The sequence below is a fragment of the Ammodytes marinus genome, assembly GCF_949987685.1.
Source record: "Ammodytes marinus genome assembly, chromosome: 14".
In the NCBI taxonomy this organism is placed as follows: Eukaryota; Metazoa; Chordata; class Actinopteri; order Uranoscopiformes; family Ammodytidae; genus Ammodytes; species Ammodytes marinus.
In genome coordinates this window covers 13995421-14007378 of record NC_137218.1, presented here as the reverse complement: position 1 = coordinate 14007378, position 11958 = coordinate 13995421, and the positions used below count along the sequence as shown (strand labels likewise).

Sequence of the window (11958 nt, the reverse complement as noted above, 5' to 3'; positions counted from 1 at the left end):
CAACTGTTTCCTATGTAAGCTATTTAGTAGGCTATTATTTGCTGGAATAATGTATAGACACAGATGACCAAAAAGCAGAAAGAAGAAATGTACATGTTTAAAAAATCCAGTCAGCTTCGGGAATTTTTTTCCTTTGTTTGTATTTTTTAATGGCCCAATATAGGCCCCTGATCTTCGTAGCCCCGAACAATGTTATTTAAAAAATAACATAAATGTACTGACGAATGAAAGGCCCATGAAATCTTTTTTTTCCCTAAATAACGTTTTTCTGGGCCTTCAAAGATCAGGGGCCTATATTGAGCCAGTAAAAAAAAAAAAATATATATATATATATATATTTTTTTTTTGGGTGCAGCCCCCCTCTGCCTTGGGCCCCCCAAGCCTGTCCGCAGTCCGACGGCCCTGAACGTAACTGACCATCGTCAGATGCTCATAATTACAGAGTAGAAGTTGAATGCATGATAATACAATTTAATGCAGCCTCTGAATGGGCGGCCCTCTGCTGTGTGTGTGATTGGGCCAGGCCCAGCCTAGAACCAATCATAATGAGTAATGGCCTGGGACAAAGTTTTATTTAACTTTCAGGTGAAGTTGACAGCCTGCACGCACAATTATATGTCCATGGCACTCCCGAGAGGGAAGGGCCCTCGGCCCTCGGCTGTGTGACTTGGCCGGGCCGGGCCGAGTCACACAGCCGTGGGTCCATAAAAAAAAAAAAGATTTTTTTTTTTTTTTTTTTATAAATGGACCCGGCCCGGCCCAAAATGCCTGCCGGCCCACCGGGACGGTGCCCGGTATGCCAGATGGCCAGTCCACCCCTGTCCAAATGCATACAGAAAACAAATGGAAAGTAAATGTGGAGTCTCATTTGTTATTTCATGTATTTCATAGTCTGTTTTCTGGTATTATTTACCAATTTTTTATGAATGTTAAGGCGCATATGTAGTATATTATAAATCTGCTATTTCATAGTAGTCCATATTATTCTAAGGACAAATAGACTTGCATTTGAGTCAAAGGATTATTTAGAAAAATAAATTGTTAACACATTTTTATAATAAATTCACATTTAAATAACATTTAATAACATTTGTAACATGTAGAATGTGGAGATGATTGGATCACTTTCATTATTCAGACGCCGTTAAATATATAAGTAAGTACCATCGTCGTATGGATACCAAACTCTTCACTGCTGAACATAAAGCTCAGTTCTTTTTACTGGAGTCGTTTCTAAAAAGATACTAAATAAATCCTATAGTCACATCAATCATCAGTAGCACTCCTTGTGTCTCTTGGATGTGTAGTAGATAATGAGGCCCAGGGTGATCAACACCCCAGAACCCACCAGAGTGAGGAAGCCCACCACCGGCCTCTTGACCAGCACATGGCAGCCCAGGCAGGGCTGAGGCGAGCTGGGACACTGCTGGGGCGCAGCTCCCTGGATGGGGAAGCCGTTGTGCTGGATAATGTTGCGGTAGTTGGCGAGAGAGGCCTTGACGATGACTTCTTCTTGGACGTGGCCGTACATGCCAAACCCCGGGTCTCTTTGGTCACTCAGGGCGTACGCAAAGTAACCCTTCAGGTTCACACCGTCCAGAGTGCACGCTGAGGAGGGAACATGTGACAAGTTTACCTGTATGTTCATGTTAAGGTGAGGTGGTACTCTATGCGACATTAGAAAAAAAAGCACTTAACTCTTTTTCATGTATTTGTTTTTCCGGCCTGAATTAGCCTCCACGATTGTGTTCCTCTCACAATAATTATACAAAAATATATGCCTGATAATTCCCATTTACTATATCTATTTTATAAATCACAACATTTGTTTAAAGCAACATAAAAAGGAAAATGAATACATTTCTCGTGTCATATTTCAGACTTAGTTTTTTTGCAGTGTAAGTGCCATGTTACACAATTACATGCAGTTTTTTCCATGTCTGGTTGATACTAAGCGGTGACAGAGCACACTACAACACAACAACAAAACAATAAGGTTGTTAACCCAATAACCTAATGAACCTAACAAGGACAGGTAACTGTTCCATAGGTAACCTAGCCTTGACTCAACAATTCAGTGCACCGTGTGTATCTTTTGATATTTTTGTGTGCTCTCAGTCAGCTGACTTTTCAGAGGTCCGTGACCTACATGCCTGTCTAATAATTAAGCTCTACAGAGCAGAACCACTTCAGTCACCTCAAAAGGAGTGATCACTCAGAACACACATGCAGTGATAATAGTATTCCTCTTCCAAGTAAATTACATATTTTCTATTAAATCTTAACAGAAAGATGTGTGTTTGTAGTCTCACCTTTCAACGCCTCATTGACGTAATTGTACAGGTAGTAGACTCTGAGGCTGTCTTTGAAGCGGGCTGGGTCTTCCTGGACCCCATTGGCCATCACATAGACGGGTACGTCACAGTAGTGCTCCCTTACCTTACGCAGCAGGAGAGCAATGTTAGCTACAGAATGTAGCCAAACTATCACGAGTCAGGGTAAATTAGGTCTTACATTCAACTTCTTAACTCTTCACAAGTCTGTAAAGGAGCAGATGTGATGACTAAAATAAAGTCTGTATAACACACATTGACTCAGATCCCTCCAGTCTCACCCAGTTGAGGGCTTTCCTCAGGCCCCAGGGCACCACAGGCCTCGGGGACATAATCCATGTGGTGTCTATCATGTGTTGGACCTCTAGCATTGCTGTGTAGGTGTAGCTGCATTGAGAAGACACAGAAGCTGTGTATTATTCAAAAATATGCCTTTAGAATGCAGGATCACTATCTTAAAGCAACATGTGCAACTTTAACCAAACTTAGCTGTTTCGACTAATATGGGACAGTAAAGACTTTGTGTGGTCCCTGGTTCCATCTATCATAATTAAAGGCAGAAAATTATTATGTCTTACGAGTCTTCCTTGGCATGTGTCACCAACTTGGTACTGAAGTGACTAATGGCAAAGAAGTCATATGTCCCTTTAACCAGTTGTCTGTCCTCCTCATTGAACACTGGCAGGCTGTAAGAACACACAGAGAGAGAATATATCTTTATATCAGAGATGAGCATTTAAGTTGTAGAGGTTAGTAGTTTTGGCTTTGTTATCCTCTGGAGACCTTGCTTATTATGTAGCTAACAAGAGTGACTGTATTGATGCATAAATAAAGTATTAGTACTCAAGTGAGTTGAGCTGACGCAGCCAGCTCCTCATTCCCAGAGGATAATCCCCGCTGCCAAAGATGGGCTCAGCAAACCAGCCGACGCGGAAGTCTAGAACCCTTTTAGCTGGTTCCACATCCTCACGGCTGAATGAAAACGCCGGTTCCACCCAGTCCATGTGCAGAGCCAGAGACACCTGAGACACAATACAAAAAAGAATCATTTTTTTTGACATTTTAATTTTCTTATTGACTTCAACCTATATCTAAATCATGAACACTTCATCTTTTACTATATTTAACTCATTCTCAAGCTCTCTGGTGCAAAACGAGGGACCAAGGTATTTTAAATGACTATTCATTTACACTATTATTTCTTGTATTCTACAAGTGTAACATTTACGTTATACATGTAATACACATTAAAAAAACACTACTTACATATAATATAAGTATTCAAACAATATAAAAAAATAATTAAAGTAGTTCCTCTGAGGCATAAGCATTGAAACAGGTCACTCACCTGTCCTCCCTGTGTGGGTCTGAACTCGCGGTCGTAAGCGCGCCAGGCCTTTGCATGCGCCCGCAGCATCTGGTGACCCTCCAGGTAGCTCACCATCTCATCATTGGGCTCATTCAGGGTGATCCACATCTTCACATGGGCACCTAGTTCTCTGTAACAAAGTCTGGCATAGTCCTCAAACGCCTCTGGAGCTCCCCTGAGAAAAAACACATTCGTATTGCATCTATAATCAGGCATGTGGAAGTTATTTTTCATATATAAATCAAAATTAAACAACAAACACACTCAAACCTGCACTACATAGGTAATAAATGACAACGAATATCCAAAATAAACTTTTATAATCTTTTTATGACCCTAAATGATGTGCCAATACAGCTGAAAATGCCAATGCTCCATTATCAAAGACAGTACAAATATTGTGATTGCTGGGTTTATTGATATATCTTTACTACAGGAAGAGGAAAGATGATACCATGGCAGCAAGTAACAAAGGATGGCTTTTGTAGAAGGCAACAAGGACAGACTGTTCCTGGGGAAATCAATGCATGTTTCCTTTTAACATCAGACCACTCTGTAACTTACCGTTAATGTTAATAAACCATACCTGATACACACAGATTTTTATTGTAACAGATGTTTACGAAAATGTACACCTCCTTCATACTGAAGAATGCTTGTTGTCAATATTTTTTGTCAAAATCAGTGAAAATCTACTCACGATCCGTTACCTGTTCATACTGTGTGTGCTCTAAAAAAGCACATACATTCAGTGTTAAAACACAGCCTAGGCTCTGTAAACAGGCATGTTGCTTGCAACGGTAGGCTCCCTTTGTTTACATACCCTTTGTTTTAGGGCCCGACCGATATTGATTTTTGGGTGCCGATGCCGATTATTTTCTGAGAAAAATTACGATAACGATTAAATCGGCCGATTATTTTTTTTAAAAATCCCATAAATATGTATTGAAAAAATTTACTTTTTTGAACCCTTAAATATATATATATATACTTGTTACTGTCAATAGGGGTACAGGAACTTTTTATTTATTGAAATATGGATTATCTAAAAAAAAATAAAGTGTTACAAATATGTCTAAAGTGACATGACGCATTTTTAAACTCAGAACATTAAGCATTTTATGTAACTGCACCCAACCCTCTGGAACTCCCTCCCTCCAAACATCAGCATCTCAGACTAAATAAACTCATTCAAAAGTCAACTCAAAACTCACCTCTGTAAGAAAGCATAATTACACCGGACTCCACTCCAAACCTTATCTTTAATTTGTCTGTATTTTGTTTTCTTTTTCTATAAGTATGATTTTCTATATGTTTGATGTAAAGTGTCTTTGAATGACCTCCAATAAAGCACTGTATAAATTCTATATAATAACTATAGTAATATCAACTACTATTAACAGTCAAGAGATGACCAATGACTCTGCTATTGGTGTCAGGGGGAACTGTCAAGTGTGAATTAATCTAATGTATTACAACACACCTGCTGCTGCTGTTAATAGGCTATAAGGCTACCTCCGGGGCAGCAATGCATCTCACTCAACATGATTGCTGAAAAGAAAAATCGTCAAAAAAATGGCCGCCGATTTTCGGAGATGTGCTATAATCGGCCCATTAAATCGGCCGGCCGATATATCGGTCGGGCCCTACTTTGTTTACATACCCGGTTCTTTACAGCGCCTAGCCTAGCCCTTGGATTTTTCTTTTAGCCCAAAGACAGTTCTAACAGTGAGGACATATTCACTGATTCATCCTCCAGAATGGCTGACTTAATTGATTAGATTTATATAGCGCTTTATTTCTCTGTGACTCAAAGCTTTACAGGGTTCCAGGTTCAATTCGTTCACACACAGTCATACCGGTGGTGGTAAACTACGATAGTAGCCACAGCTGCCCTGGGGCAGACTGACGGAAGCGTGGCTGCCATTCAGCGCCAACGGCCCCTCCGACCAACACCTCAAACATACAGCAGTCATACACATTCACGCCAGGCAAGGTGGGTGAAGTGTCTTGCCCAAGGACACAACAACCATGACACAGGTGGCCGGGCGGGGATCGAATCGCAAACCCTTGGATCGTTAGCCAACCCGCTTAACCACCTGAGCCACTGTCGCCCCAAGACTTCACCTTCAAAAGATCTGACCTGTTGAGCCATTTGTTGGTGGAGTCCAGCAGGGCGGGCAGGCTGCTGCGCTGGCGTGTGTGGTGCCACAGAGTGACCACAGGCGTGACGTTGGCCTGCAGCAGCTGGCGAGTGAAGCAGCGGTAGTAGCTCAGCAGAGTGTTGTTGGGATGAGCCACGTCACCTGTTGGAACCAGAGCCGACCAGTTGAAGGAGAAGTGGAAGTGGTTTACGCCCATCCGCCGGATTTCATCCACCTTTACAGAGGGAGGAGGATACACATGTGAAAACTTCACCTTTTATAACAAAAAACAGGTGAAACACATAATGTATACAATTTAAATCTATTGAAAATTGAACCTCATTTATACCTTAGGAGGGCCTACCTGTTGTCGGATAGTGGCGTAATCAGCGCAGTGTGTTGGTCGGCGTAAAGGTGGTGCACTGAAGCCCTCCACCCTTGTCAGCTCGCCATTGTTGGAGATGTTCCACAAGTAAACACTGGGGTCTGCGAACTGGCTGGGCACGGTCTCCACCTGCGACATGAAGAGAACACAGAAGAAACACAACCAATGTCAACACTCACTCACTAGCCCCCCAACACACGCTGCTGTGTTTACCTAACACACATGAGTGCAACTAAAGGCCAAATGGGGTAAATCGATAGTAACAGTGGCGTCATGAGGTTATGTGGTTTATCATTAGGAGACGCGACGATTGACGAACATGATGTAACTTTGGCAACGCTGAATCAGAGAATAAAATAGTAATATTAGGACCTAGAGTTGCATAACATGTGGGTTAATGTAAAATATAGAATGTTGACTTTTGAATTTCCGCTGAGTTAACAAACGTCACGCTTTACTTAATATTAGAAAGGTGTATACGGAATCTCTAAACCAAAGTTAATGCATTGTTAATGTTTTGTCACATCACTGATTCTGAGGAAGGATTCTTGTTGTGTTTCAATTATTGTCAGACCTTTGCTCTGTGGCACATAACTCTCTGCATACAGTACACACACACACACACACACACACACACACACACACACACACACACACACACACACACACACACACACACACACACCTGTATGGAGTTGGCAGATACCCCCCAGGCAAAATCACACGGGAAGATTCCTTGTGCTGGTCTGTTTTCTGGAAGTTCTGGGAAGCCGTTCCTCTGGATGACATTTCTTTGGGGAAAAAAGAAAAAAGAATGATCGTTATTTAGGAGCTGTGCCGAGAGGGAAAACCTATCTCTGTAGTTGCAGCATTACATGTGCCATTCTGTGCCACCCAGTTTTATACAAACATTCCTTTAAACTAAATGTGCATTAACTGTGGATGACGAGTGCCAGGCTTTCCCAGAGGATATTTTTTTCAACAATAATGAAAATTTCAACAGTGTAAGGAAATCTTGCACAATCTAATGTTCGGCTTGCCTGTGTTTAAAAGATCAGAACATATGTCTTTATTGATATACTGTGTGTGTGTGTGTATATATATATATATATATATATATATATATATATATATATAGGCCTACTATAAAATGTGTTGAAAAACTTCAGAACAAAATTAGTTATTTTTGTGATGACAGAAGGGAGCACATTTCTGGCTTTCAGTCTCTTCCAAGGGAGTTTACTGATCCACCCAATGAGGAAAACAAAGGGAGTTATATATAAAATGGAAGTTTCTCTTCCATTGGAGTTACAGTAGTTTGTGCTGTCAGCTCCTTCAGTGATTGCAGACACTTGAAAACAGGGCAATGCACCGTTATAAATCAGGACAGGTGTTCACAAAGCAACGTTTTATAAACATCTGTCTTTGATGTAAAAATGTATTCTCACAGTATGCATACATTTCATCCAGGCTTCCTCAGTCACATCACGCATCACAACATCACACAGACCTGTAAAAGGTGCCCGATGTCTTTGGCTCCCTCTTCATGTCAGGAGTGTTGAAGTCAACATAGTAAAGTCCCCGTCGTATCCCATATTCCCTGCGCCACTCAAAGCCGTCCATCAGAGACCAGGCTGTGTATCCAATCACATTCACTCCATCTATGACAATTGCTGTGTGTCAAACACAGACAGATGGACAGCTTAGGTTTAAGTCCCAACTTTTGCTGTTGTGAAGCTTATATTGGAAGTGAAAAAACAATGCGATTGAGCTGTGGGTTCAACATTTTTGGATCTTCATGCTGTTTTGGTGAATGTATGACATACATCACTTACATTTCAGTGCCTCTGCGATGAACCTCTTGAGGTAGTACATGTGTTTTGGGTCTTCTGTCTTGGTATTACCAAGGACGTACCTGTGTAAAGCAACATTAGAAACAAGATGTTTAGCAACACAGCAAACCCCAGAAGAACACCACACACCACAACTTTTACTCTGTTGCTTTTAGGCCGGTGTTATAACGTGCCCCTAACGAGAACAAATCGTTACTCAAAGTCTTTTATTCTTTCCGCTATTAAGCTGCTGAACGCAGACTTATTTTAAATGACTGTTAATTATTTATTCCTATTAACTGATTTTATTGTAACTTTTACTTCCTTCTGCCCCATATCCTTAAAATGTTTTCTTTGCTATTTGTTGACCGTTTTATGCTGGAAAAGGTTACAAATTAATTTCCCCCTATGGAGATAAATAAAAGTTTGTCTGAATCACAGACAAATCAACATCAGAACCTACCAACCGCTCTGTACAACAAAGATGGGCGGCTTGTTGTACTCGGCGTTGACCCAGTAGAGCAGCATCCTCAGGTCCAAATCTTCCGTCTGGCCGAACTTGAGGCTGTCGTTGATGAGCTGGAAGCTGAGGGCTGCTCCGTGAGACAGGGCGAAGAAGTCCGCGGTCCCCCTCACCTGCTCCCGCTCCTCCCGGGTGAAGGAGGGCAGCCGCGAGCCCAGCCTGGCCTTCATGCAGGGCGGGTAATCTCCGTCCGTGAACAGTGGCCGCGCGAACCAGCCCAGCACGTGGTCCAAGGAGCACTGGCACTCCCGCAAGCTCTCCAGGCGTGTGCGACTGGGCTTGATCCAGTGAGAAGCCAGCGCCATGGACAGCTTTCCCTGCTGACGGGGCCGGTAGTGGCGGTCGTACAGATGCCAAGCAGCAGCATGAGCCTGGAAGGGGGGGAGGGGGGCAGGCAGAGAGACAGGAATGATAGGCAGGTGGAGGGGAAAGAGAATAAGAGGTAGGAGAGGATGGTATTTGTATTTTATGCTACTTTTTACTCATTTACTTGATCCTTTTTCAGAAAAAAAGTTAAACTTATAGATATGATGTATCTAGTATTGAATAAAAATGTGTTGCTCCATCACATAGATTACCTACATTTATTTACATCATACATCACATACATCAACCATGGTCAAACCTTTAATCCAAGCACTCACCTTGAGGAGATTGTGTCCGACACGGAACGGGAGATCAGGGTCGCTCTTTATCCCGGGAGCTACCACTCCGGTGCCATACCCGTGGCGCGCCACCACAAACGGGTTATCTATGGTGATCCAATACTTCACGTCATCCCCGAAAGTCTGGAAACAGAAATCGGCGTAGTCCTTGAACATCCCAACGAGCTCCGGGTTGCTCCACCCGCCGAAGCTTTGCTGCAGGTGATCGGGCAGGTCCCAGTGGTACAGCGTGACCACCGGCTGCACACGGATCTCCTTCAGCCTCTTGATGAGTGTCCGGTAGTAGTTGGTGCCCATTTCGTTGTAACTCCCGCGGGTGCCGTTGGGAAATATCCTGGACCAGGACAGCGAGAAGCGGTAGTGACTGACCCCGAGCTGCCTGATGGCTCGCACGTCGGCGCGGATGTTGTGATAGCTGTCGCTGCCGACGTCACCGGTGACCATCCGGTTCCCGCCACGCGTAAAAGTGTCCCAAATGGAGAGGCCCTTGCCATCCTTTTCAAATGCGCCCTCCACCTGATACGCCGCCGTGCCCACCGCCCATATGAAGTCCTTGGGGAAGGTGTCGTAGAGGAAAGCCTTGTCTCCTGGATAGGGCAGTTTACTGAATCTCCCCCATGTCTTCAAACCAGAGTTGGGTTTTGCCGCAGCAGAGGTGAGGACCAGAAATGTCAAAAGGGCGAGTAAAGCCCTCATGGCGCCTGTCTGTCAATACTTGCCTCGGACGTCCAGTTTTGTGACTCCACTCTTCATTTGACCATGGTTCAAAAGCTTCCAGTGACTGAACAGCGGGCTGTGGAGTGCAGCCAGCCAGCTGTGACTCCACCACCACAAGCCGCCTCTTCAAATCTATCAATCATTAGCCAAAGCACCTGACGCACGAAGGTCTCCTGGCACTACACGATGGTAAGAGCCACAAATGATCAATCTTTTGCAAAGCAGTGTACAGATTAGCTTAGGTTTTAAAAAGCCATTGGCCTATACGTAGGACTAGGCTATAAATAGGCCAATAATCGTTTTTATTTTCAGTCTGTCTAATAAGGCCTCACTTTAGAACCTCAAAGAGAGATTTGTAACTGATTTTGATAATAACACTATCAGAGGACAGAATAGGAGTGACCCAGGTGCGAAAACCTTAATAGGATCTCAGCACCATTATCATGCATCCTCAGCTGGCAGATAATCTCATAACTGCATTTAAATGTCACATGTCTAGAGCACAAAAAACCATCTGCATTTCTCACTGGATCAAGTTTAGTCAGAAGATGATGGGGGTTGAGGAGGAGATATACAAACAGCAGAGTCAGTATACCCTGCTGTACCATTTTCCCAATACTCCCTTATCTTCCTGCTTTCAGCTCGGTTGCTTGGAAACCCAGGCCTCTTTACTGTTGGTCATCTGCACCCAAATAAGACCTGCTTTAATATCTGACTAGGCATGACCCTGTTGGGAGGGTGTTTGTTTTTATTTGTTAGAATAAATGAAAAGGCTAAATTGTGAGCTCTCTGGTGTGGTGTCACATCAGGTAATTTCTTAGGCATATAAGCTTTGAGATATTATAAGTATATTATTTTAATCTACAACATTTTGAATAATACAATAATCAATCAACGGAACATTAGTTGAGTTTAGCTGGAAAGTTTGGATCTGGAGTGTGTTGCATAAGCAATGCTTCTAGGAACACATGGCAGAGCCCCGTAAAGGGATGCTTAGCAAATAGGGATTTCGGAGTTCATTCAAATACAGAGCTGAAAATTCTGGCATTTGACTAAATGTCAAATCATAGATAATGTGTTTTATTTAATCCGTGTTAGGTTCAGTTAAACAAGTTGGGTTAAATAATTCTTAAGACTACTGAGCAATTTCATTATTCAGCCAGTTGATAGGTTTTAATCCACATCAACTGTGTGTGGTGTTATGGGAAGAAATTCCTCTGGAAGGCTCCAAAGCCTTTAGAAGCTGTCATGCCTCATTTTCAGTTTTTGGTCTGTCAACAGATACAAGCATCAAAAGCATTGCTCATGTTCAGCAGCTCACACACAGTGATTTGGGCTACTTTGTCCATTCTAACAAATAAGAAAAGATCGTCACAGACCCAGTTAACTATGCAACCTGTGTACATTTGAGTGAGTGACAAATATAATTGAATTTCCTATTGGTAACCAAAGAAGAAAAAATAGGCCTGTCAAGTAGCGAAAACAGTAGGCCTATAGGGTCATATTCCTTAAATAGTTTTAGGAATTTCAACAGAGATAGGTTACTGTCAGAACTAGAATAGTGTCATCAATTAACAGTTCCATTTCACAATTTTTTTATTTAAATTTTTTTTTTTAAATCAAATTTTGACTGCAGCAGTTTTACACCAGACTTATGTGCTGGGTTGTAAGTTTGAATGGCTGTTTCAGTGTAGCCTACCAGTAACCTCAGGTCAGTGGTTCCCAAACTTTGCAAAGCCAAGGACCCGAAATAGCATTAGCATCTGGCGGGGACCCCCGTTTCCATTTTTGTAATACTAGTTTTGTATGATGGCTCGTACCTCCGAATTTTAGACGCAGGTATAGAGGTGGTAGCTCTTTTGCAGCGGAGTCATCTTCAGTCTTTGCAAAACATTTTCCATTTAAGCATTTAGCTGGAGGTAGCTAGCTAGTTTTCAGGTGCACAGCAACTTTCAAATTTTTTCAGTTTTAGTCAGTAGCAGCTAGGCCA

At 42.5% G+C, this 11958-nt stretch overlaps 1 protein-coding gene across 1 annotated transcript; it reads right to left on the bottom strand.

Moving 5' to 3' along the window:
* Nucleotides 1-1273: 1273 nt before the first annotated feature.
* kl (klotho) lies at nt 1274-9947 on the bottom strand (the record flags this gene model as incomplete). The annotated part of the gene is made up of 13 exons (XM_080041616.1): nt 1274-1608; nt 2313-2439; nt 2615-2720; nt 2912-3019; nt 3177-3355; nt 3682-3877; nt 5846-6081; nt 6211-6360; nt 6917-7022; nt 7742-7904; nt 8067-8146; nt 8527-8957; nt 9231-9947. The coding sequence occupies 13 exons, from the start codon at nt 9945-9947 to the stop codon at nt 1274-1276; spliced, it is 2934 nt and encodes a 977-aa protein (XP_079897742.1).
* Nucleotides 9948-11958: the final 2011 nt, after the last annotated feature.